The sequence below is a fragment of the Pyrus communis genome, chromosome 3 (assembly GCF_963583255.1).
Source record: "Pyrus communis chromosome 3, drPyrComm1.1, whole genome shotgun sequence".
Taxonomy (NCBI): Eukaryota; Viridiplantae; Streptophyta; class Magnoliopsida; order Rosales; family Rosaceae; genus Pyrus; species Pyrus communis.
The window spans coordinates 5,871,380-5,897,174 of NC_084805.1; the positions used below are offsets into that span (position 1 = coordinate 5,871,380).

A 25,795-nucleotide genomic window follows, 5' to 3' on the forward strand; every position below is an offset into this window, starting at 1 on the left:
TCTGCCACTTCAAACTGAACTTTGATGCTCAGCCAAAGGTTAACAGGCCGCAGCATGATTTATCCTCACACACAAGGAAAAGTTTCAGACAAGTTTGCATTGAAGGGGACCCCAAATAAATTATCAATTATCCTTTAAAATTACGTTATTTCATGAAGATTTTAGATGTATTATTTAAAATACAGACAAATTGCTCGACGTTTTCACATATTTCTTGGACACATGTGCTTCGTGAGAGGTTAACTTCTTAGCTGATGCTATAACCGGTCGCGGCTATAATGCACATGAAGTTGAGTTGTGGGATAGATCTTTTGCCTCCCGCTACTAGAAATGTTTTCTTGTTTGACCTCGTAGGCATGAGTTCTGTGAGGGTTTAGGGTGGCAGATTTTTGGTGTTGATTAAGCCTTATAAAAAAGAACAAGGAAAAAATTGGGGATTAAACGTAAAAAGTGGGTTCATGCGTATATGTTATGTATGATTTAAATAAAAATAGTATATTTTAGCGAATTCTTCTGAAGTATACAAAATAATCATATTTTTTTTAAACAATATGTATGTCTGGATGTAATATGCACATTATACGAGAATTTATCTAACAATATATTTCGGATAGTGATATACACCTTTTTTTTTTTTTTGTACTTTTCAAACATTCTTTTAATTTACAGATGTCAGATCGAATAAATTGAAGAACATTAAAGTACACAATTTAACATAATGTTTGTGAGAAGTAAAAAGAAGTGTGTGAATAACAACATTCTATATTTTAACTAAGAAATGAGGAAATAAATTAACAATTTAACATCGAACTAACTATTGACAAGATTCAAGGGTAATACATCATCTACTTAGAAGTTTTATTTTATACAAATTCTACTAACTAGTAATGTGTTCACCTTGGATAAAAAAATAATTAATCTAATTTACTTTCTAGGGTTTTTTATTATAATTTTATTAATCCTATACAAAAAGAAGAGTTTGCTACCACTTAGTAATATGATCTAGTGATATTACTCCAGAAAAGGAAAACTAATTAAAAGAGATTGAAAACTTTGAAAGTTAACCAAAAACCATGTAATAACTTTATTTAATAAGTCGTTGTTTTCCGCACTCCAGACCAAACAATACCCGCCAGAGATTGAGCTCGACTCGAGAGATGGAGACATAAGGGTGCCTGATGGAGTTGGAATAGCGTTTGCGTTTCCTACTTGCTACTTCTGTAATTTCCCATGAAGTACAGTGAAATTCTCTTTTCTTATGAACAAAAGAACAATAGTCTTGTAAAAGGTAAGCCAAAAGATGTGCATCAACTTGACATATTAAAAATACAAAATAGACCATCTATTTCATCTCGTTGTTGAATGAATAATTCAAGCGATTTCAAGTTAAGATATACAGACTTCAAATTTGGATTTTTTTTTTTGTTAGCCTTATTATATGGTATTGAGCAAGTATTTGGTAGGAGATTGGTAATGCTGCTAAATGATATATACCGCGTTGTTATTTTCGACTATTTTCTACACATGAAAATTTTAGGAGTTTAATGGAATTTTCAAAGCTTAAACTATCTTAAACATTGGATTAAATATATGGAAATTTTTAAAGAACGAGCATGCCTGCGAAAATTCGCAAGTAGAAAGCCAAATAGTTTTTATGGTTTCAGTTTAAGAAATAATGATAGTACAAATGTTTAGTTTAAGTAGTTAGTGTTCAATTTAAAAAATAATGATAGTACCCGTATTTAGTTCTAGAAATAGTTAGCATTTAGTTTACGAAATATTGATAGTACCGGTATTCAGTTTAAGAAATAGTCAATGCTCACTTTAAGAAATAGTGATATTATCGTGTTTAGTTTTGGAAATAGTTAGTGGTCAGTTTATGAAATAGTGATAGTATCAGTGTTCAGTTTAAGAAATACGCAATGTTCAATTCTAGAAATAGTATGTGTTCAATTTAAGAAATAATGATGTACCAGTGTTCAGTTTAGAAAATAGTGATAGTACCAATGTTTAGTTTAAGTGTTCACTTTAAGAAATAGTGATATTATGTGTTTAGTTCTGTAAATAGTTAGTGGTCAGTTTACAAAATAGTGATAGTACCAGTATTCAGTTTAAGAAATAGTCACTGCTCACTTTAAAAAATAGTGATTGTATCGTGTTTAGTTCTAGAAATAGTTTGTGGTCAGTTTACAAAATAGTGATAGTACCAATGTTTAGTTTAAGAAATAGTCTGTGTTCAGTTTAAGAAATAGTGATAGTACCAGTGTTTAGTTTACGAAATAGTGATAGTACCAGTGTTCAGTTTAAGAAATAATCAGTGCTCACTTTAAGAAATAGCGATAATATTGTGTGTAGTTCTAGAAATAGTTTGTGGTCAATTTACAAAATAGTGATAGTATAAGTGTTCAGTTTAAGAAATAGTGAATGTTCAATTCTAGAAATAGTCTGTGTTCAGTTTAAGAAATAGTGATAGTACCAGTGTTTACTTTAAGAAATAATCGGTGCTCACTTTAAGAAATAGTGATATTATCATGTTTAGTTCTAGAAATAGTTTGTGGTCAGTTTACAAAATAGTGATAGTATCAGTGTTCAGTTTAAGAAACAATGAATGTTCAATTCTAGAAATAGTTTGTGTTTAGTTTAAGAAATAGTGATACTACCAGTGTTCAGTTTACGAAATAGTAATAGTATTAGTGTTCAATTTAAGAAATAGTCGATGTTCACTTTAAGAAATAGTAATAATCATTGTTCATTTTCATTAAAAGAAGATCAATTTGTCTTATTGATATGTTCAACAAGTTCATAGGGATTTTGAGTGACTGATTTTCCGCGTCATACTAAAACTCAATGTTTCTTACATCACTTGTTGTTTATGATCTGACCGTGAAAAATAGTTTTCAAGTTCAATTTCATAAATAGTTTTCGTGTTCCGTTTCATAAATAATATTTATGTTCAGTTTCATAAATAGTTTTCGTGTTTAGTTTCATAAATAGTATCGTCGTTCAGTTTTATAAATAGTTCTCGTGTTCAGTTTCATAAATAGTTATCGTGCTCAGTTTCATAAATAATGTAGTACTTGTGTTCAGCTTAAGAAACTGTCAGTGTTCAGTTTTAGAAATAGTGATAGTACCCATCTTTAGTTCTATAAATAGTTAGTGTTCAGTTTCAAAAATAGTTTAGTACTTGTGTTCAGTTTCATAAATAGTCAGTTTAAGAAATAGTGTGACACCCCGTATTTTAAAAATATATGTCTAAATAAAAAGAGTTATATTGAGTTTCTTTTACCCGTGTGTCAGGTGCATGGTCCATTTTGCCACTGATTTCGGGTCTAGGGCATATGTGACAAATATTCAGTGTTCAGTTTAAAAATAGTGATAGTACCCGTGTTAGAAATAATCAATGTTCAGTTTAAAAAATAATTAGTTTAAAAATAGTGGTGGTACCCGTGTTAGAAATAATCAGTGTTCAGTTTAAGAAACAGTGATAGTACCAATGTTCAGTTTAAGAAATAATGATAACTCCGTGTTCAGTTCTAGAAACAATAAGTGTTCAATTTATAGTTGATATTTTTTTTACTTATGAAAATATATTTTTAGCTAATTGATTTTTTGTTTTACTTGAAAAATTGCACAAGTATCAAATTTCTAGTTGTAATTTTAACGTTGTTTTGGAATTAATCAATGCGGAATGTAATACCTATGTATGGTTAGAAGCTCCACACAAATTTTTAGTTATAACTTCAAAGCTGTAACAATAAAAAAATGAATAAAAAAATAAAAACAAAAATCCAATCATCCCTCTCTTCTCACTTAAAATCTGGTCATCTCTTGCGAGAACCTCAATTCCACCACACCCACCGCACAATGACATTTGAAGCAGAGACACTCGGCAAAGCGGCCTCCTTTCTTTCAAGCAGAAGCGGAATGTCTGTGCAAGCGTCGGTGAGAACGGAGTGAACAAGTAGCTTGACTACAGGAGATCCACAACATACTGCAAACTTGATCCTTCTCTCCTGCCATCGATCCTCCAGAGGGTCCTAATTTCCATTCCCATTGGTTTAAATTGATCCTCATATGAAATCTGCCACGGGGTCTCTATGAATAGGATGCTTCATCTGAAATCCAGTTTCGAGTTGCATACTTGTGAATAAAGGGAATTTAATTTCTAACGGAATGGGGTTTCCGTTAGCGGCAAGGACTGGAATTTTTTTATTTATTTCATGTTGGGCTTTTAGCTTAGCCCATTGTGTTCAATGTTTATAAGGCCTAACATAGAATAGTTGTATCCTTATGATTAAATATAAAGTCCTTTTGGTTAAATAATAGTATAAGGTGGTTTTTGGTTAAATTAAATTTAGTCCAAACCTTTTTCATTAAAGCTCCCAATAAGAAATCTAAGATTCAATTTTCATTAAAGGTGAATTTGAATCATATTATTGCTAGCCCATTGTAAGATTGAGTTCGTCCTCTTCTCTTTTATATAAATAATAACGTTTATTAAAAATTATCAATGGTTAAAAACTAAAAAAATAAAAAATAACAAGAAAAGAAAATGAAAAGAAGAGTTTGCTTGAGTGACAAAACAGCTGCAACATAAAAGAAGCCAAAAGCTTTGGCAGCTTAATTTCTTCTCCACCCTCAACGAAACGCCAAATCTCGTTTCTGCTTACCTTGCCCACCACAACGCACCTGCGATGTCGACTGAGACAGAGGACGCCGTGCGACGTCGCACAGCGGTTGCCGACTACCGCAAAAAGTTACTCCAGCACAAGGAGCTCGATTCCCGAGTTCGTGCAGGTCAGATTCACTCCCAAACCCTAATCCCCTTTTGCAGTTAACAAACCAAATTGTTCCAATTAGTAAGCTTTATTGTGATCGCCCTTTTAGGGTTTCGATTCGGATTTTCAATTGAGCGGTTCAGTTCCGATTTTGTTATCTAGATTTTCAAATGCATTCGATTTCGCCTTTTTGGGGCTTTCTGTTATGTTATGGTTATAGTAATTGAGATGCTTTGAAAAAATTGTTTGGGTCACGCAATTGATTTTTTTTTGGCCATGGGATGGTGTGCAGTGAGAGAGAACTTGCGGGCTGCAAAGAAAGAATTTGGGAAAACTGAAGATGATTTGAAGTCCCTTCAGAGTGTTGGACAGATTATCGGTGAAGTTCTCAGGCCTCTCGATAACGAACGCCGTAAGTAGTTTGTTTGCGTAATGCTTGTTTCATTGTCTAAAATTTGATTGTTGGAAACCTGCAAGAGTAGTGCTTTTAGGTCTTTCTTTGTGTTTGAGAACTGCAAAAGTAATGATCTTTTATTTTATTGACTCAGTTATTGTGAAGGCAAGTAGTGGCCCAAGGTATGTGGTTGGGTGCCGCAGTAAAGTTGACAAAGAAAAACTAACAGCCGGCACGCGGGTTGTTTTGGATATGACTACCTTGACAATCATGCGAGCTCTTCCCAGAGAAGTAATTATCTTCCGATTATCTGTTATCAAGTTTGACACTTTATTCAGCTACTCATGAACATTCTTTTTGTAGGTTGATCCGGTTGTGTATAATATGCTTCACGAAGATCCTGGTAATGTTAGCTACTCAGCCGTCGGAGGACTATCGGATCAGATTCGAGAGCTTAGGGAATCCATTGAATTGCCTCTAATGAACCCTGAGCTCTTCCTTAGAGTGGGGATCAAGCCTCCTAAGGTAATTTTGTATGCTGTTGGTGTTCTTTGTATTTTTAACCACATTTTCCGAAGGCTGATGCCTATTTTAGAAACCTAGAAACTTAGAACTTCCAAATACAGCTTTTCTTTTCTTATTTTATTTAAATTGTTCCAGGGTGTTCTTCTGTATGGACCTCCGGGAACTGGAAAGACGTTACTTGCCAGAGCTATTGCTAGCAACATAGATGCTAACTTTCTTAAGGTTAGTTATTCTTTTCTGTAGAAGTTTGGAAATCACGTCATAACTTTTCTTGCTGCGAATTTCGGTACTCATTCTTTGAATAAGAATAGAATCCTTTTTAGTTGTTTCAACTTATCTTTGATATACGATACTACATACTTGGTGTAGGTTGTATCAAGTGCCATCATTGACAAATATATCGGTGAAAGTGCAAGATTGATAAGGGAAATGTTTGGTTATGCCCGTGATCACCAGGTAGGTGCTTGATAATTACTTTCAATTTAACAGTAGATGTTCTTATTTAAAGGCATACTTATTGTGTTGACTTTATGTTTAGCCTTGTATCATTTTTATGGATGAGATCGATGCTATTGGTGGACGGCGTTTTAGTGAAGGGACTAGTGCGGACCGAGAAATTCAGCGAACACTCATGGAGTTGCTTAACCAGTTAGATGGATTTGATCAGCTCGGAAAGGTATGTTACGTTTTGGTTGAAATCAAGCTTTATTTTTTTGGTTTGGTCATAACAAATAGATGCAAACACATTTATCCAGTCATGCTTGTATAAACTGACTAATGCCATAAAAGTAGATCATATCTTGGCATGGATGATGGATGTTGATTTGTTTCATTTCACAGGTGAAAATGATCATGGCAACCAATAGGCCTGATGTCCTGGATCCAGCACTTCTCCGCCCTGGGCGACTAGACCGCAAGATAGAGATCCCATTGCCTAATGAGCAATCAAGAATGGAAATTCTCAAAATCCATGCTGCTGGGATAGCCAAACATGGGGACATTGATTATGAGGCAGTTGTGAAACTTGCTGAGGTAAGCAAGACTATATTTATTATCTATATCAAAAGATTTTATTTCATGCTTTACCTCAACCATTTGTTTCATTGTTTTCATTTCAGGGTTTTAATGGAGCTGATCTTCGTAATGTCTGCACTGAAGCTGGGATGTCTGCGATCCGTGCTGAGAGGGATTATGTTATTCATGAAGATTTCATGAAGGTACGTGTTAATTAAAGTACTGATGTTATACTAGATTGAAAATGATGATGATTAATAGATGGAAATGAGGCTTGAAACTACATGGGTTATGGTCTCGGTGATGTGGCCTGAAATCAATGATGGTCATCCTGAAAATTATGGAATCCAAGAATGTCTATGGTGGTTTAGGGTTGTCTGATTCGTGTTGTTCTATGTCACAATCTGTGTAAGAGGTGCTTAACCATGCACCTTAAGAAAGCATCTAGATACAAGTTATATGCTTTAACTTGTTTACCGGTGAAAAGTAGTTAGTTTAGATTTTACAAAGGATTTACGAGTTAAGAAATTTCATTAGTGCAATGGCTTGGCTGGGTTTGTCACCTATATGGGGTTTGGACTACCTACTCGCATATCGAACCCAAAGACCACTCAAGTGAGAGAATGATAGTGTGCTAGTGAAGTCAAAAGTGGTGTCAAATATTTGGTTCTGTAGCATACTGTCTGTTGCGTGGCGATGTTTGTCTTGCTCGTTTAGCACTGTGCATACAAATAATAATTTTCGGTATCTTGATTGCAAGTGTTTTTTATGTTTTATATTTCAGGCTGTACGGAAACTGAATGAAGCCAAGAAACTCGAATCTAGCGCCCACTACAATGCAGATTTTGGGAAGGAATGAAACTAAATTTGAATTTTGAACCTACCCGAAGAGTTACTTCAGAGAAACTGCAATCATGTGCTGGCTGGCTGTTGTGCTGTATTTTCTTTATGATATGTGGGGATGGTGGTACTGCAATATAGCTTCCAGGAATGTCTTTACCATCAGACTCACATTACGAATTGTATTCTGAAGACGCGACGCCATTTACTCATTCGAGTCTTTAATTAGTATTATGATTCTCCAACATTCTATTGTTTGTTGCTTACTGTGGTTCTATAATGTGTTTCTTACGGATGGTATTAGTGTTAAATCTGTGATTTAATGCCCTTATGCTACAGAAACTCTCCGATTCTCTCTAATTAACAAATAATAACTGCATCATTTGTAACTTGTGGCTTTTTCGTGTGGGATCAACTAATAAACTTAAATGCTATAAGTCGTATTCACACCCCCTTCAAGGTTTTTACTCCTATTAAGGAGAAATACCTATATAGACGTGTTCAGTGTCATGTTTCTTGTTGGATTGGGACGTCACGTGGCGGTGAAACTGTTCCATCTAAGTTGCTCTTGGTCTCCTTATAAAAACGCTAACACACCTCCGTCCACCCGTCCTTCCAATAGCCAATAGCACTTTGAGGGATGAGTTTATACAGGGTAAACGAATCATCAACTTGTTTATATTATTATCCACTAACAAACAACTCTAGCTAGTCAGAAAGAAAATTAAAGCACTGGTTCCAGAGCTAGAACTGCTCGAGCATTGGTCCTTGAATTTATCACCTGGATGTTCCAAAATTCCAACACCTCGTTACATGATAGCATTCTGTTCTTATTGTGCATCTGGAATTCCATTGTGGTCCACTTTTCAGGCAATATGCTCTGCCAAACTAAGAATCTTGACATGCTTTTTCTTCCTCAACTCGTGCGGGACGGGTCCAAATACTCTTGTCCCAATCGGCTGCCCTTGCTTGTCGACGAGTACCACAGCATTGTCATCAAACTTGACCTCACTCCCATCACAACGGCCTCGCTGCATGGCAGCACGAACAACCACACCATAAACAACCTTTCCTTTCTTCACTTTTCCATTCGGATGGGCCTCCTTTACTGATGCAACAATGGTGTCTCCCAATCTTGCTCCCTTCTTATTTGCCTTCAAAGCTTGTATACACATCACCTTTTTTGCCCCTGAATTGTCCACGACTTTGAGAACAGTCCTCATCTGTATGAAGGTCCTTTGCTGCTGTAAACGTGCAACAAACAAAAACCGATAACGACAACTACGAATCAGTCTCATCTCAACACCAAGTAATAAACGAGTAGGCAATTTGAGACGAAGATAAACACAATAAACAGTAAGCCAACTTGGAATTAATTAACTAGAAATTTTTTTGTTGACTCTTCTAAATGGCTCTGTAAATGTTACCAATTCAAGACTACAAGAAATTCTTCATTCTATGCAACCTAAAATATTCAAGATTTAAAACCAGTAAAAAAAAAAATTTACATGAAACCATCCTAGTAAATATTCTACCTGAAAATGTCGTAAATATTCAACGGATATACTTTTTAATATAGGTATAATGTTCAAAAAATTATCAGACCAACAAACTGACCTGAGATAAGAAAGTGCTGCTTGTCGTCTCATGTGATGTACTCAATAAGCCAGACAAGTTGTTGCCGAGGCCCCCCAACAACGAACGACCAACTAGGTTTGTTTCCAGCAGATTGAACAGATTGCAGTGAGTGATAAGCAAACAGTTGCAGAACATAGACCAAAAAACACTTAAACTTAATCCACGAAATCAGAAAATTGCACCACTTCAATATGGCAATATCCACGATATCCCACACGAATAATGAAAGAACCACATCTTGAATCAGATCCACACTCACCTACTTTACTTTAGTTATCATGCAAGGTGCAAGAAGTTAATGGCAGAAAAAATCTTGATTCTTGAAAAATAAAAGTTCTTACAGATTTTCCTAACACAATTCAATGGATTTAGAATCTAACATTTGAATAAGAAATCACACAAATAATACAAAACAGATTACTTGACAAATGACGTACCCCGTGAACATTTCGAAGCCAAACCTGCAGCCATTCCTTAATAGTAACTTTTACTTTCAGCCAAACTGAAAATCTTCTTCTATCCTCCGTTCAGCTGTGTATAAAATGTCAGAAAATTCATAAAAGAAAAAGAAATCTCATCACAGATTTAGAAATTTAATTTAATTCATTTTTCTGGACCAGATTTTTAAAATAAAAAGTAACAAGAAACGATGTTGATGAAGAAAACACACACACACACATAGACAACTTTGTCCTGCACTAAATCATCTTAAAGTATAACATTACATTCAACAATGGGGACAATGAAAAGTAAACTATGAAAAATCAATGTGAAGTATCAAACACTTAAAACAGCATAATAACGACAGAATTCACAACTCACAAACTATTGTAGGGTAATCGCTGATGGACTCTCAAATCTTTAATTAAAATGTGAGAAAAAAAAGACACAATAATGTGTTGTAAGTTGTAACTTGTATATGTGTATGGTGTACATTAATTGCGCATACACTTGTCCATAAAATCCAAACACGTATATGCATGAATATCCATCACAAGCAGGCACACCAATATAAGTTAGAAGAACACAAACAGAAAGATATCTCCTTTAGGGGAAAAGCAGTGCAACGTAATACCAAGTACCTGTTGTGTAAGAGTTCAGATTACACTCGCAGTAAGAAATCAGGTTTCAGCATTTTCACTTGCTTTTAGTCTGTTTGAAACCGACCTGTTTTGAAGGATCTTCCACCCATCCATTCAATTACAATCGGTATTGGTCTTACCTTACGACACCCAATCCAACCAGAATTGAACGGGAAATCCATTTCAACTAAATCCCAGATGAGTTGTTTTACAATCAGTTTTCTTTTCATTTGATTATAAGGACCTAGCATCAAAAGTGGTCCCAAAACAGAAGAAACCTAATCCAAGCATCAAAACAACAACATTCATACGCAGCAACATTTCGTTCTATCATTCATTCACTCAGCAAACACTTAACCCAAGACTTCCAATGATCAAAACAGCAACGAATACCCGCAAAGAAATAACCCAACAGTTAGAATCACCCATATTCCCGGAAGAGTGCCGCAACTACAAAAACCCACGAAATCCGATATGGTTCTAAATTCTAATACACACACATTTCGAAAATCCTTTATTTCGTTTTGAATGATTTCATTTTGCTCACTTAGACATCCAACCTGTTGTCATTGATAGAAAACCATACAGATGAGATAAATTAAAACAATTACCATTAGAAATTAGCAAAATTATGATTAATTTCTTGAAAACCCGCAAATCATTCAAATGCAACGACGATCAAATTGACATTTCTACCACGACGGTGAAAGAACGAGACAAGTAGACCAGAATTAAATTATCTAGATTGAAATATGAATAACGGATTTACTATAACTAACAAACAATTGATGTAAAATTAGAAACGAAACGGAAGGATGAAACGCGAGAAGAAACTGAGAGAGAGAGAGAGAGAGAGAGAGAGAGGTTGACCTGTGGCTAAATGGGAGCAGAGGAGTTGCAGAGAGTGGTGGTGTGGTCGGAGCTTCGAATGATGCTAAAACCCTAAACGGTTAACCCCCGAGATATTAATCAGTAAATATTGTCGATATCAATTTTTTAATATCTCACCGATATAAGGGGTGAAGTTTGCATTTTACCCTTCTTTTTCCATATTGAGTCTTAATTTTTAAAATAGTTCAATAAAAATTTCGATAATTTCGTAGATATTTTGAACATTGGGTATTAAAAGTAATTTTTCATTTTTGAGATTCGAATAATTTGATATGGTACACTAGAGATAGAAAATTTAGATTAAACTGCATGATAAATCAGTTATAAAAATTTGGTATCGAACTCGACATGATGTTATTTATTTGAGTTTATACTAAGATCTCCCACTTAGCGCTAGGATCAAGTGGTAATTCTATGCAAGTGAAAGGTTTAGTGTCAATATATCATTAACAAAAGGATAATGCTATTGACACTCTAAAAATCTCATTGTGCAGTCCAAATTTTATAATAGTACCCCAACAAAAATGGTTTAAGCTTTTGTTTTTTGTTTTTTGTTTGGGGAAATGATAACACATCTTTTTTTAGTCCCCTACACACCCTTGTTTACTATTATTCATCGTTTTCGTTTGATTTATTCAATTCAGTGACCAAAAATAATAAGAGGCTTAACAAATGTAATTCCTTACAAATACTGAAAAATCCAAAAAATGAGGTCCGTCTTTCGCTCCTTTATTTGACAACAATTTAATTGTGATCAAAATACCAGCAAATCTTAAATCTATGGGGGAAAAGCCCCTTGCTAAATGTTTTATATCGCAAGGTGAGCGCAAACGCACAACGCAGCTTCTCCAGATTACGCTTTGTATTTCACTTCTCACCCGTCGATCAATCCACCCAGCTCCTTGATGTCGTATCAGCAGAATGCAAATATTCACTGCCATTGTAATGAATCTAGAGCTTGTTGGTGAATCTGATTATCTCCAGCTGCCACTACATTAAAACCTGGGGAACGTACCAAATTACCGTTATCCGTTAACTCCAAGGATAAACAAATAAAATAAAACGAAGAAGCAGAAATAGCCCCAATAAGGCGCGATGACATATAAATAGTCAGCGAAAGCGTTGTTAGATGTTAGCATACTTGTTGCCTTTGAATTTGGAGAAGCATCCCAATAAAGCCGATGTCCCTTCCAATCTGTTATGACACCGCCAGCACCTTCTATCACAGGTATCAGTGAAAGAAAATCGTATGGCTGATAAAACAGTTGAGATTCTTGTTAGGTAAAAGCAATGAAGTCTATCTAACACAATAACATCTTTCATGGATGACGAGAAATGTAACGAGATTCATGCATGGTTGCGGATTTAAGACAGCTCAATGCAAGAAAAAAGGCGCTAAAAGTGCAGAAAAGATAGACGCAGATATCACAAAGGTTATCTAACACATCATCAGAAACTACCAATTCCCTTCTGCTTTAAATTCTCTCTCTAGTTCAACCAGAGATTTAGAATAGCTACCACTCATATCATACACCAGGCATCGCCTTTTTAGCGGCCCAGACATTCCGAAGAGAAAAGCATATCACTTGATAGATTAGTCATATAAACAATTTAACAACGAAGAGTTCAGCTTACCTTGAGACCAGACTCAACAACAAGATCCACAAAACCAGAAGCCAGCAGAGCATAAGCATAGCAGTCACAGCCGTATAATGGCACTTTTACCTATAGACCAGATATGAAGTACATGAGTCATTTCATTATTCGCTTTTATAAGAATTTAAATTTAGAATATTTAAGATGAAAACGTCAACCGGCAAAAATGTAAAGATGTATGAGACACTTGGAAGTTATATTTTCACAATAGGTTTCCTGATGTTTTACATACTAGGATATTCAGCTTAATATCAACTTCAGCATAATTATGTGTTCCCAAAGTCGCTCAGGATCGAGTGAGAATGAGAAATTCACACTGATTATCCCAAACGCATAGGAACTTCACAAAAAGTAAAAGGACAAAGCAAGCCTAGCACTGCCCAAATTTGCTCTCCCTTTTTTTCCCTTTGAGGTAATTCTTATTAACTGAGTCTGATTTTTAATATAGCTCATATAACTAAAAGTGAATCCACTAATATGGCAGCACTTTTCTGTCACCTAATTTCAAAATTATATATTTTATGAACGGACCTTATTTCTAACACGAATAAATGCCTCTTCTGCCTTTGCACTGAATAGGTGTGGGCTTGTAGTGTACCTAATCACGGGAACACGTAAAGTTAAATAAGAGAAATCCTAAAACAAAAATGATAGAGAAAAGGAAAATTATAAATCCCTGGCTCACACGAATTGGATGCAATAAAGGTCTAGATACATTTTGGACATGGTTACTTTTTAAGCAACAATCATTTCGGCTATACAATAGATACTCAAAGGAAAAAAAAGAACCTACAAATAAGCCTGTGCCAGATTTGCACAAGCGCGTGTGGACACTACTTGGCCATTCAATGTAGTTTTCCTTCCACTAATCCCAACCCATCTTTCTCTTAAAACAGGCTGATCAATTATCCCAAGAATCTGGAGGAAAAGAAGTATCAGTTCAAGAAGAGTACGTACATGTAATCTTTAAGTCTGAAATAATTTCTTGTGCAATTATTCAAACTCAGTGTGAAAATATTCAGTCGGGGAAACTGGGAATGAGCACTAATTTTAGATGTGCACGATATTTTAATTCCAAGATAACATCTATTGCATGCAGAAAATAAAACGAATTACTTTCACTTGGCAAGTGGCAAGTGCTAAAGTGATGAAACTACCTAGATTTTTCCTGCCTGTAACACATTTTTTAAACAAACTTTTCTTTCAGAAATGCTATCTTCCATTCACAAGAGATGAATACCAAAGGAAAGAAAAATATCTTTCTAGAAACGGAATCCTGCAATTACATATTAAATTTTTAAGAAAAATAACGTCAAAGAAGCCAGTTCCTATTTTATGCACGTTGTAGCAGATGATTCTTACTGGTTTACCCCGATGTAGCAGAGCAATGAGAGTACCAAACACAGGTTTTCCTGGAAAAAAAGTACAGATTTTACTAGAGAAAACATTTAAGGTCATAAGACTCATAAATATGATGTTCCCTTCAAGAGAAACATACCAGTGATAAAGCTCTTTGTCCCGTCTATTGGATCTAAAACCCAAACATAATCTGTAAACTTCTCATTGCATCTCCACCCATTCTCTTCTCCATAACTGCAATGAAAACTCTATCATATCTTCACCGACAGCATAAAATATAAATATTCATGGTTGTACATACAAATTTAAAATTGAGATAAACCAAATCTTCTTTTATGTTCCATTGGGTTTGAAGAAAATAGTCAAGAGTCATACAAAACAAACAACAACAACAACCACCAAGCCTTATCCCACTAAGTGGGGTCAGCCTTATGAATCCTAGAACGCCACTGTGGTCAGTTTTGCTCCAAGTACTCCATAGCTTTTCTAAGAGTCATGCGAGAGTGGTAGAGAATAAAAAAGCTAAATGATGCCTAAACTTGTCAACCGAATTAAACTACTTATCATAGTTTAAGCGAAACTTGTCATGTTCAATTCTAAAAATGGAAACTCCAAGCCAAAAAATTCAGAAACCAAAACAGTTAGAGATATAACACTCTAACAATATTTCCTTTCAGCTTTTTCTAGGTAAAATAACATACATTTAGAATGTAAAGCTAAAGACTCAGAATTTACGGTCCAGTTCAACTTAAGCAGTCCAGTTTCCTTGTGACCAATTGAAATTATAGGAAAATGATCAATTCACATAGAAAGCTTACATGGCATGAGAAGGAAGATTCTCTGATATAATTGAGACCATTGCTCCCTCTGCTGTTTGATCTGCAATTGTCACAGGGCCTGCAGCAAAACAATCAAGCCGGACATCAATGACTAATAAAGTTTCCCATACTCCACACTGCACACCAATCACTTACTCTCGAAAGGACTTTCGCGGATGAACTCACTCAGCTTCATCAATTCAATGTTTTCCCAATTATTTTACAAACCAAACAGCTCAGAGCTCGAAACTCAGCGCTCCAATCGAAATTTTCTTTTCCTACATTTTCTCAGCAACCAAACAGAACAACAACAATTGAATCCAGCATTCCTAATATTCTCTAAATTCCTCACAAATCCTCGTAGTCTCAAGTTTACTCGTCTTGCCACTTGGAACTATAGTTTTCGCTCGAACCCTTAGTGTAAATATATATGTTTTCTCTTCACTAGAAAAATATTTACCAAAAAGATTCGTGCCATTTTCCGAGTCTCACAGTTAGCTTTCCCGGAAACCAAACAGAGCAGGTATGACAATACACACTTATAGAAACTAATACACACATATAGAAACTTACTGGAATCCTCTTTATCGAGAATGTCAAACTTGTGCCGGAAATATTTCCGAATCACTTCCCCGGAGGCGTCGGCAACCTTGCTGGCGACCTCAGCGAAGAGGTCGAGCTCGAAATCGTTGGGCGGGAGCGAAACGACGGGGTCTGGGAGGTCGGGGCGGGAGGCCATTGCGAGTGGGAGTCGATGACGGGAGACAGGGAGGCTGAGGAGCGAGAGCGAGTACTTGGGAGTGGAGAAACGAATGGTGAGAGTGTTGAGGATGGGAACGGGAATCGGAGGGGTTTGGGAGAAGGAGAGGGGTTTGGGAAGCTGGGAGAGCATTTGGGAAGACAGATGAGGCAGAAAATGAAGAGAAGAGAAACCGATGGAGTGGTGGCCAGTTCGGTTGGGGAGGAGGAGGGAGGTGGCCCGGGGGTGGTTTTGGAGGTTTACGGAGCGGAGGTTGACGTGTTTTGTGCACCGTTGGATTGTGAAAGGGCGGCTGGATTTCACCGGTCTCAAATGTGGACCCACCACCACAGAATTTATGTGATATTTGCACAATAATAATACTAGGGAAACTAATTTGTAGAAAAAATTTGCAAAACTAAAAGACACGAAAGTTGAATAATTGATTGATTTATTATTTAAGCGTTTATAAACGTGCTCATCCTTATTGATGATACATTGTTTAGTCTGTTTATTAGTTTACAAATTTAGTATGCTTAGCATTACCCTTTCCAGAAGGAGCTTGGGACTATATCTAAATTTTTTCTTCTCGATTCGGTTTGTCGTTGATGTTATTAACCACTTATTGGTATGTTGTATGAAAGAAAAATTATAATTGAGTAAGGAACGTTTTAGGGTCCGTTGAGTAATGCTTTACAAAACGATTATTGTAAATCGATAACAAATAGAATTTTGTATTTTTATGATTTGTGAATGTGTCTAGTAGTTTAAACCAGAATTTTTTTTGAGAATGAAAACGTCTCTAATACTAATATCTGAAATGTCATTAAAAATTAATAAAGTCGAGTTTGGTAGTAATATTTTGTACTATCACTACAAGAAAAGTGATTATTCGTTGCGGTCAACTAGGGGCAAATGGAAGAATTAGCCTCTATTAATAATATACTAGTACTTGCCTACACACCTTGTGTGTATGAATACATTTTTTATAGAAAATGAGAAGGTGAGAAGGAGAGAGGGGGGGGGGGGAGAGAGAGAGAGAACGTGGGGAAGTGGGAGGTTTTTTTTTTGGTTTTTTTATTTTTTATTTTTTTAATATTAGATGTATTTTAACTAGGTGATGCTTTAATAAAAAACAGTAAAATTTGAACATGTAAAATTACATTATTGCCCATCATTTTTTTTTTTTTGTGATAGAAGACTAATTTGTTGTTTTACATTATTGCCCATTATTGCCCTTCATTTTTTGTTCTCCCTTTTTTTTTATTTCTTAGTGCTCGTCATTGGTGGATTGAAATCAAGATAAAGAGATCATTAGGGGTTGAGAAAGTTTAAAACTTTGATTGATTTCTGAAGTTTATTATTCTTTCTTTTCTCTTGTTCTGCAACGTTCATACAGGTAATAATTTTCATTGTTTTTCTTTACCCAGTTATTTTGATTTTGAGTTTTGTATATATTTTGTGCGATTACGTTATGAGCCCAACTTGTCCCTATTCGAATTTAAGCTTTCTCTTTCGTTTTTATATGTTTTGTAGGTTTTGTTTGGTTTTCGATTTGGAATGGGAGGCAGTATTCGAGTGCGTATTTTTTATTTTTGGAAAAATTTGTAACAATTATTATGATCTTGTGTTTTGTGTTTACAGGGAAGATGGAACACATACTTTTCATATGCATCAAGGGGAGATTGAAGACAGACTTTTAATCGTTTTATGTGTTTGAATCAAGGGATTAAGTCTTTGATTAGATTTAGATTTGGAGAGAACTTCTAGAACCTTATGTACTGGGGTGGATATGTATGTATTCATCGTACTCCTATCATGTAACATTTGTACCTAATCAATTGAAGAATGTAAACTTTAATATTAATTTGTTGGCAATAGTTGGGTTGGTGATGATAGTAGTTTTGAATAATAATTTTCAAAAAACTGAAAAGAATTATAAATATACTTGATTTTGAAAATGTAAGAATACGTATCAAATAATTAATGGTGAAATGGAAATTTTTTCTCAATTAAAGCAATTTCCAAAATGCAATACGACAAATAAAAACTCAATTAAATACAAATATTAAAGTAGGGGCCTTAATAATCGCCCCTAAAGCTTTCAACATCCGCACCTAATGTTTTTTCCACATCATGCTTGCCTACATAAAATAATAACTATTAGGGGGCAGAAATATGTACCCTTTTGTCTCTATTTATCAATAGTAACACCTTTTTAGGTGCAAATTTAATATCCGCCATTCCTTACTATTAGGTGTGGAAATCTTTACTTTTTGCCCCTATTTTTAAGTAATAGATGCAAATGTTTTAGCCTCTACTTGTTCTAAGTTTTGTAGTGTATACTTAAGATGATGGTCATGGTGGTAAAAATGTTGGTTGTAATGAGAGTGGTGGTAATAGTGGTGCACTGGTGGCCATGGTGGAGGGGGAGGGGTGATGATTATGGTAGTGGTGTGGTAAAAGTGTTAATGGCAATGAGAGTGGTGCTAGTCAAAATGGTGGTAACAGTGGTGCCCATGGTTAGAGGCAGGTGGGAGAGGGATCAGGGATTTATCACATGGTAAAGTGCAAAAGGTAGCGGTGGTGACAATGGTAGCGATGGTGAGACGGTGAAAGTGATGGTAGTCCATGTTGATGAAAGATGTGGTGACAATGTAGTGTGTCAAAAGATGGTGATGATAGTGAGATGATGGAAGTGGTGTTGGCCATGGTGGCGTAAGTGGAGAATGTTGTGATAATTTTAATTTTTTCTTAGAACTCTTGTTTTATAGTGTCATTTCTATTTCTTATTATTTTAAGAAATCATTTTGGAAAATAAAAGAAACATCGATTTAATGTTTGAATCCTCTCCTGTATCTAAATTGAATGTAAATTATCCTATCATTTGTATAGAAATAATAAAAAACTTCATTCTAATCCTTGACAAATATGACTTTTAGACTAAAACCATGAGTAAAATCAAAATATAATTTTAGTGCCTTGACACATTAATAACCTCATTTATTAATTACATTTGAATTTTTTTAAATTATTTCTCTTTTTCTTCCTAATTTTAATGTATTAATTTTATTTCATTATAAATTATAATTTTCATTTCATTTATCGTAATATATTTTGTTGTAAACATTTAGATAAACTAATTTTTGTTATACAATATCTTTCGATGTACTCTGTCTTCTTCATTTAAATACATTAAATTCATTATAAAACATTTCGATGCATACACTTTTATACAAACATTTAGGTACATTAATTCAATATAATATATTTCGGTACATACATTTCGATACTAACATTTCGATGCATACATTTTGTCGATACAAACATTTAGGTATATTAATTTAAAAAAATATTTCAGTATATATGATATTAACATTTAAATACATTAGTTCAATATAATATATTATACATTTAAGTACATTAATTGAGTCTTTCAAGTTTAAATTGTAAGATCCCACGTCGACCAATGGAGAGGGGGTGATGTGCCTTATATGTACATGTTCCCCTCCTTATAGCACAAGACCTTTTGGGAACTCACTGGCTTCGGATTCCATTGGAACTCCGAAGTTAAGCAAGTTCGGGCGAGAGCGGTCCTAGGATGGATGACCTACTAGGAAGTTCTCGTATGAGTTCACAGAAACAAAACCATGAGGGCGTAGCCGGGGCCCAAAGCGGACAATATCGTGCTACGGCGGAGTCGGGACTAGGATGTGACAGAATGATAGCCTAAAACGGACAATATCGTGCTAAAGCGGATCCGATCTGGGATGTGATGGAATGGTATTAGAGCTACTCTACCGTGTGGTGCAAGTGTGCCGACGAGGACGTCGGGCCCTAAGGGGGGTGGATTGTAAGATCCCACATCAACCAACGGCGAGGGGGTGATGTGCCTTTTATGTATATGCTCCCCTCCTTATAGCACGAGACATTTTGGGAACTCACTGGCTTCAGATTCCATTGGAACTTTGAAGCTAAGCGAGTTCGGGCGAGAGCAATCCTAGGATGGGTGGCCCACAAGTTCTTCTCTGAGTTCCCAGAAACAAAACTGTGAAGGAATGGTAAGCCCAAAGCGGACAATATCGTGCTACGACGGAGCCGGTCTAGGATGTGACATAAATATTGTTAAATAAATAAAAACATTTTTTTTATAAAAAAAAAATTAAAATTTTTATATTAATAAATTTAAATATTTAACATGAGAGACTAAATAAAATACACATTAATTATTTTAAATTAAGAACCCCTAAAAATAATTAGACAAGAAAATCAATTTTTCTCTCGTCAACCTTTTGTTAGGGTATCACGTCGCATGCAAAACAAAATAATAAATCATTGTTCTGAACCACATTTTATCAGATAAATTATTATTTTCTGATAAACTAATGAAAATAAGCACATCAACAGCTAGAACAGTTACAAGAAGAAGTTCTTTATTATTACACTAATCAAGCTCACAAGTCACAAACTGCACACAATTAATTCAAACGTAACTAGCAACCCTCACACAACACATCAATTCCAGAATACACTGATTAAAGCTTAATTAATTCACTGGTGGCTATGATGACCAGGCAACTTGTCCTTGATCTTCTCCATCATGCTTTTCTTCTCAGGCTCGATTGTGACTCTGGTGGTTCGAACAACTTTGTTTTCATGTCCATGGCCCTGTGTCTTTGCTTGCTGCTGATCATCCTTATGCTTCCCTCCACCGAGTTTATCCTTTATATTCTCCTTCAGTTCCTTCTTCCTTCTCCCACCTTTCCCATCATCCTCAGACTACAACCAACAAATTATAAGACATCAACCAAAAAGTCAACAAAAACCCTTAACTCTACCATTCAATTTTTCTTTCAGTTACACTCGAAAGAAACAAGGGTGTGCAAAACGACACACTGAAAGCGTATAGAACTAGCATAACAGAAATTAAGACAATTTTTAATACTTGTATATAGAAGAAACGTGTCTTACACTAGAGCTTAAGCTAGAGCTGCCGGAACGGCGGAGTTCACTACCAAGATTGCCATGGGGCTGCTGTTGTTGATGCTCACCGACACCAACACCAACACCGTACCCAGGTGATTGATCACTTGTTTGTTTGCCACCAAACATGTCATGCTCTCCCGTAACTCTAGCAGCGCCACTATGCTCTCCATACTCTCCGGTGGTTCTAGAGCCGGGAACATGCGGACCTGCACCAGTGTGTGCTTTAGTCCCAGTTCCGCCTGTGGTGGCCACGCTTGTGAGGTGAATAGGGTTTCCAAGCTCCTCTGTCAGTTTGACAGGGTTTCCATGCTCGTCTATGAGCTGCACCGGGTTTCCGTACTCGTCTCTAATTTGAGCCATTTGGGTAATCTCCAAAAATGATCCTTTCAATCTATTGATGTTCAAACATGAACAGGTTCGAGGAGGGTTGGTCTTTTTTTTTTTTTTTTTTTAAGGGAATATGAATGACGGTGGATAAAGTGTATGTTGGTTTCCATGTCACTGCATGTTGACACGTGTTATGACAATATGCAGATAATGTCACTAGCAGCACGGCCACGTTTGATGAAGCTTCCACGTGTTAACTTGTGGGGGTGGCACATGCTTACGATGGCTCTGCGTTTTGGATTGGGATGGGATATGAATCAATCTCTTATAGAGAACAAAATATGATCGCCATGATGTTTTCTTCCTTGGCCGCTAGTGTTTAGTGTGTAACCACGATTCAAGTCTTGTTAACAAAGTGTAGTCGAATTATCAGATAGATGGGCAAAGGTCCACTTCTAACCACATCAGTATTTTTTCCAACTTAATAATTACCACTTGTACAGTCTATTAGGTGTGAGGTTTTATCACAAAACAAAAGACCGTCGGGTGTGAGATTTTATCACAAAACAAAAAGCTTCGGTATTAGTCGAAGTGAGTTAAGATATTTAAACTCTTCTTTTTAGATAGAGCCAATGTGTGATATTTCAACACGTCCTCTCACGTAAGACCCAATTAGTGAGTCATACGTGGGAGATCCATACATTGGCAAACAATTGGGTCACACGTGAAGATTCTCACATTAGCAACCACATGGAGCTAGTGGGACTCACCTTACATGCGGGGCCATGGAGCCTACCATCATTGCGTAGGGCGAAGGGGACCCACCCATCACGTGGCAGTACGGCCTTGTTCTATGGCTCTGATACCAAATTGAATTATCAGATAGACGGAGCAAAGACCCACTTCCAACAATATCGATATTGTCGCCAACTTGGTAATTACCAAGTGTACAGTTCGTCAGGTGTGAGGTTTTATCACAAAAGGCCACAATATTAGTTAGAGTGGGCTTAAGGATATTTAAACTCTTATTTTCTTAGAGATACAACCGACATGGGATATTTCAACATAATTATAGTTTGTATTCATGATTTAAGTCTTGTTTATTCAATATTCATATGAGTTATTCTATCAAAATCAATCCTAAACAGCCCATCAGGTATTACTAATGTCTTCAAAGACGAAATCACTCTTAGGGTTTAGTTTGCTATTGTTGTATTTTTCAATTACATCTTAAAAGCAATCTTTTGATCCTAAATCGAAGTCAAAATTAGTGTTGTGGATGCAAATTTCTGTCATCTTCTCCTTTGATGAAAATGCACCTGCAAAATATTAACACCTAAGATTAAGGCCAAAAGACTCACGCGCCAACATTGAATGCTTTGGCTGATGAATCTCCAATGCCAAAGTTAGAGTTTGAGAGAGAAAGTGTTTAGGAATTTGTGGGGGAGAGAATGACTTAGCATTTTAGTTGGTAAACATAGCTATGTACTGGGGAGTGACCAACCCTATTTGGACAATAGGGGGCCGGCCATATATGGTCAAATTGTGAGTGTAATTGCAAGTTATTATGTGGAATAATATCTTGCAATTAACTTGGCAATTAATCCCAAATTGAATAGGAAAATTGGGCGTTACCTTTTGAGTGAGGACTTGATGATGAGTGATGAGAGGGTTTTGAATAAATACCATTTTGATCACCTTTGACTCTTCATTGATTGAGCCGTTATTATCCGTTGCATACATGTGGGAATCTCAGTGTGTTCTAAGGGTAATTTTGTCATTTTAACCCAAAAGTCCACGTGTCACCTCCATAATTTTCTTGATTATTTTTGGCTCCACAAATGCCCGCACACATGTTGGGCTGCTCGCAGGAAAGGGTAGCAAGTGTAGAGATCTACCCTTGCTTTAAGAACCATAGGATTGTTTCCTATTTTGATGTAGATTCCCACATTAATTGGAAATTAGATCCTTATAGGAAAGGGAAATAAATTACTTCCAAAGTCTATTTAAGTGTACCTTAAGTAGATGATTAAATTAACTTCAGAGAGCAATTTATTCTACCATACAAGAGAGAGAAAGCTAGAGGATATATGTTCCCCCTCCTCTAGCAATCTTCCACACTTGCCATTGCAAAAGACTGTCTTTCGTTGTTTTCTTCATCTTATCACCGCACCAAGGTAAGAAAAAAAATTAATTTTCCTTGTCTTTTTAATTTTTTGGGAGCCTTGGGGCTTGAAATTTGGCTTGACAAGGCTCTAAGATATGTCAAAAATGGTTGGGGAACCATGGCCTGGCTGCTGCCGTGGGTGACTAGGTACAGCGACGGTTGGCTAGGCCAGGTACGGCTCGGCTTAGGCCGAGCTGATGGGGCGCTGGGGTGCTAAACCAGTCCAATGAGGTGTGTGCCTCCTTCCTTGTTGGGCTTGGGCCCGTGTGCAGAGAAAGGTGAGAGAGAGAGGTGCAAGGGCACGAGCCCTCTTCCTTTTGGATTGGGTCGAGAAAGTGCATGACAAGCTGGGGCGCTTGGTGTGCTCGGCCAAGAAGGATAGATGGGAGCCAACACAGGCTAGGCTCTCTTCGCTATTGTCTTTGGGCCGTGAGGCCTGATGCCTTCTTCGGTCTAACGATTCTTCCTTGTGTCTTTGTAGAATTTCTTCGAGCATGTCTTCTTCAAGCCACAATGGTGATGATGGTGTGCTGTCGTTGTATCGTCAAGGCGGGTTTTGAGTAAAATGGGCTACTTCAAGGCCACTCACTCCAAAATTAGCTCCGATGACTTGTTTAGAGATTTTCTTGAAGCATATAGGCATGTCATTCCGTCTGGGGTACGTATAGAGCGTGTTAAGGAGGGTAACAGTTGTGAGCCATGTAATAGGGCTCTGAGAACCATCAAGTTTCACCCCTACGACTTCGTGTTGGGATTTACTTTTCCCATGCAACATTTTTTTTTCTAAGAATTGCTTTGCTCCATGAAGTGTACCCCCGCTCAATGTTCTCCAAATGCGGTCCGTGTGATGGTGAGATTCCTCAATCTTAGCCAATTATTTGACTTGGATCTAACTGTCAACGAATTCTGGCATTTCTTAGACATAGGCCATATTGAGGGAGTTGGGTAGCTGTGATCCCGCCATAGGCTCTTTGATCATTCGAGCAAGGGAGATCATGATTGGGCCAATGAGACTTTGAAGATAAGTGGAGAGAGGGAGTCTGATTCTTCCCCTGAGCTGCGTGTTCCGACGATTTTCATCACTGGTAAGTAGACTGCTTAGTCATTAGGCTGTTTTGTGCTTTTGTTGAGCTACTCTCTAATTTGCTGATTGTCCTTCTCTGCTTATGTAGATTCGAAATTCAGCTTAACTCCCAAGACTTCTCCAAATATGAAGAAAGTGCATGTTGCTTTAGGTATCCCCGCTGAGTATAGCGTTGGCTGCTTAGTCATTTTTTCCAGGAGAAATGTCGGATGCCCTTGAGATTAGACCTAATATTCGTGTCGTGTTTCTTATGTTCGTGTTATTTTCATGTCATACTCGATAGCCTAATGGGTCGTGTTGTGTAATACCCATTAAAGTAAACGGGTAATATGACCCGACCAGTTAAGAAAAATATATTTTAAATCAATAAAAATGAAAATGAAAAACATAATTTGACCCAAAAAAATGTAAAACATAATACTAAATGAAAAACATAACTTAACGGGATGTCTAAGCTATTGAAGAATAGTCTTTTAGGTAGCCTTTAGGATTTTCTTTATTTTCCTTGTTGCTTTTTGCTTTGCTTGAAGTCATTCGGCCTTTGCTATTTGTTTATGAATTTTGCTAGAAAATTTAATAAACTTGCTTCATTCGCTTTTATTGATATTCGCTTCTTTTGTTTATGCCCAACCTGTGACCTTTAGACTAGTGGCAGGCGTGCTGCTGTTCTATAAGCAGACAAGCCCACGTAGCATATGCATCCATAGGTGTTTTGTGCAGAATTTTTGCAAGTTGTTAGCCATAGGGTCGGTAACCAAACGCCTTATTTACAGAAGCAGACGAGTCCGCGTGACCATTTGGCCGTTAACCTTGGCTTTCTTCAATCCTTTAAACTGTGTGGCCCGCATCACAACTTACTAAAGATTTTTGGGTTATGATAAAGATTTTTGGGTTTTGAAGTGCAAGAGTGATCAATTGTTGTAAGCATGCAGCAGAGCCAAGTTGTAAATTAGTTCTGAATTCCTCATTGAAAAACGAGCGAGATGAACGAAAACTTAGCTGTAAGGTAAGAACTGCATAACAACTCGATAGTCCTCGACTTGCGAGATGGTGCCTGTTGTGGCGAAGGTGTAGCTATCCTTATCGCCTACTCTGCTGATCTTGTACTGACCTTCCTAAATAGGATCCACCTTTTTGGAGCCTTTTCTGTAGGCAATGGATGAAGGCTTTTCTTAGGACTAATCTCCGGGCTAAAATTGCCGGATCTTGGTCCTTTTGTTGTAGTTGGAGATGAGCTACTACTGGTAGGCTGCAATGCGAGTGATGACCTTCTCACATTTCTTCTCTGCCAGATCTATGTTTGTGCCCGTCTCTTTTCCGTTCTGCTCTATGGTTGGCAGTAGAGTGCTGATACTTGGCATGACGACATTGGGATGAATGATCGCTTCTGAACCAAATGCCAAAAAGAAAGGAGTTCACTAGTTGCTCGTTGTTTGGTTGTACGATATGCCCATAGACATCCAAAAAGTTCATCTGGTCATTTTCCCTTCTTGTTAG

General features: G+C 36.6%; 4 protein-coding genes across 5 annotated transcripts; 1 reads left to right on the forward strand and 3 right to left on the reverse strand.

The window, feature by feature from the left end:
* Nucleotides 1-4,583: 4,583 nt before the first annotated feature.
* Nucleotides 4,584-7,880, forward strand: LOC137727822 (26S proteasome regulatory subunit 10B homolog A). Its single transcript, XM_068466654.1, has 10 exons — nt 4,584-4,797; nt 5,071-5,190; nt 5,327-5,463; nt 5,536-5,697; nt 5,833-5,919; nt 6,067-6,153; nt 6,236-6,373; nt 6,538-6,729; nt 6,816-6,914; nt 7,496-7,880. Exons 1-10 carry the CDS (start codon nt 4,695-4,697, stop codon nt 7,568-7,570), a joined length of 1,200 nt encoding a protein of 399 aa, XP_068322755.1. The 5' UTR covers nt 4,584-4,694; the 3' UTR covers nt 7,571-7,880.
* Nucleotides 7,881-8,215: 335 nt separating this feature from the next.
* Nucleotides 8,216-11,253, reverse strand: LOC137727823 (large ribosomal subunit protein uL14mz-like). Of its 2 annotated transcripts, none has more exons than XM_068466656.1 (4): nt 11,142-11,253; nt 9,627-9,720; nt 9,169-9,260; nt 8,216-8,792 (listed from the first exon to the last, which is right to left on the reverse strand). In XM_068466656.1, the coding sequence occupies exons 2-4, from the start codon at nt 9,658-9,660 to the stop codon at nt 8,418-8,420; spliced, it is 501 nt and encodes a 166-aa protein (XP_068322757.1). In that variant the 5' UTR covers nt 9,661-9,720; nt 11,142-11,253; the 3' UTR covers nt 8,216-8,417. The 2 variants fall into 2 exon arrangements, with proteins under 2 accessions (XP_068322757.1, XP_068322756.1); XM_068466655.1 differs by having other exon boundaries at nt 8,216-8,795.
* A 553-nt stretch (nt 11,254-11,806) lies between these two features.
* LOC137729962 (bifunctional phosphatase IMPL2, chloroplastic-like) lies at nt 11,807-16,026 on the reverse strand. The gene is made up of 9 exons (XM_068469014.1): nt 15,569-16,026; nt 14,996-15,074; nt 14,317-14,411; nt 14,181-14,230; nt 13,612-13,736; nt 13,350-13,416; nt 12,798-12,887; nt 12,304-12,415; nt 11,807-12,164 (listed from the first exon to the last, which is right to left on the reverse strand). Exons 1-9 carry the CDS (start codon nt 15,885-15,887, stop codon nt 12,094-12,096), a joined length of 1,008 nt encoding a protein of 335 aa, XP_068325115.1. The 5' UTR covers nt 15,888-16,026; the 3' UTR covers nt 11,807-12,093.
* Nucleotides 16,027-20,285: 4,259 nt separating this feature from the next.
* On the reverse strand, nt 20,286-21,080 carry LOC137727701 (late embryogenesis abundant protein-like). The gene is made up of 2 exons (XM_068466521.1): nt 20,706-21,080; nt 20,286-20,513 (listed from the first exon to the last, which is right to left on the reverse strand). Exons 1-2 carry the CDS (start codon nt 21,078-21,080, stop codon nt 20,286-20,288), a joined length of 603 nt encoding a protein of 200 aa, XP_068322622.1.
* Between the last annotated feature and the right edge of the window lie 4,715 nt (nt 21,081-25,795).

Excerpts from the sequence above, each read along its gene's own strand:
- LOC137727822 (XM_068466654.1), top strand. The coding sequence starts at position 4,695 with ATGTCGACTGAGACAGAGGACGCCGTGCGACGTCGCACAGCGGTTGCC. Across the intron at positions 6,374-6,537 it reads GATTTGATCAGCTCGGAAAG|GTGAAAATGATCATGGCAAC; the intron begins GTATGTTACGTT and ends TTCATTTCACAG. Across the intron at positions 6,730-6,815 it reads CAGTTGTGAAACTTGCTGAG|GGTTTTAATGGAGCTGATCT; the intron begins GTAAGCAAGACT and ends TTTTCATTTCAG.
- LOC137727701 (XM_068466521.1), bottom strand. The coding sequence starts at position 21,080 with ATGGCTCAAATTAGAGACGAGTACGGAAACCCGGTGCAGCTCATAGAC. Across the intron at positions 20,514-20,705 it reads GCTCTAGCTTAAGCTCTAGT|TCTGAGGATGATGGGAAAGG; the intron begins GTAAGACACGTT and ends TGTTGGTTGTAG.
- LOC137727823 (XM_068466655.1), bottom strand. The coding sequence starts at position 9,660 with ATGGCTGCAGGTTTGGCTTCGAAATGTTCACGGG. Across the intron at positions 9,261-9,626 it reads GGCTTCGAAATGTTCACGGG|TTGGTCGTTCGTTGTTGGGG; the intron begins GTACGTCATTTG and ends AAACAAACCTAG. Across the intron at positions 8,796-9,168 it reads GCAGCACTTTCTTATCTCAG|CAGCAAAGGACCTTCATACA; the intron begins GTCAGTTTGTTG and ends GCACGTTTACAG.
- LOC137729962 (XM_068469014.1), bottom strand. The coding sequence starts at position 15,887 with ATGCTCTCCCAGCTTCCCAAACCCCTCTCCTTCTCCCAAACCCCTCCG. Across the intron at positions 14,231-14,316 it reads GACAAAGAGCTTTATCACTG|GAAAACCTGTGTTTGGTACT; the intron begins GTATGTTTCTCT and ends CTTTTTTTCCAG. Across the intron at positions 13,417-13,611 it reads AATCTGGCACAGGCTTATTT|GTACACTACAAGCCCACACC; the intron begins GTAGGTTCTTTT and ends TCCCGTGATTAG.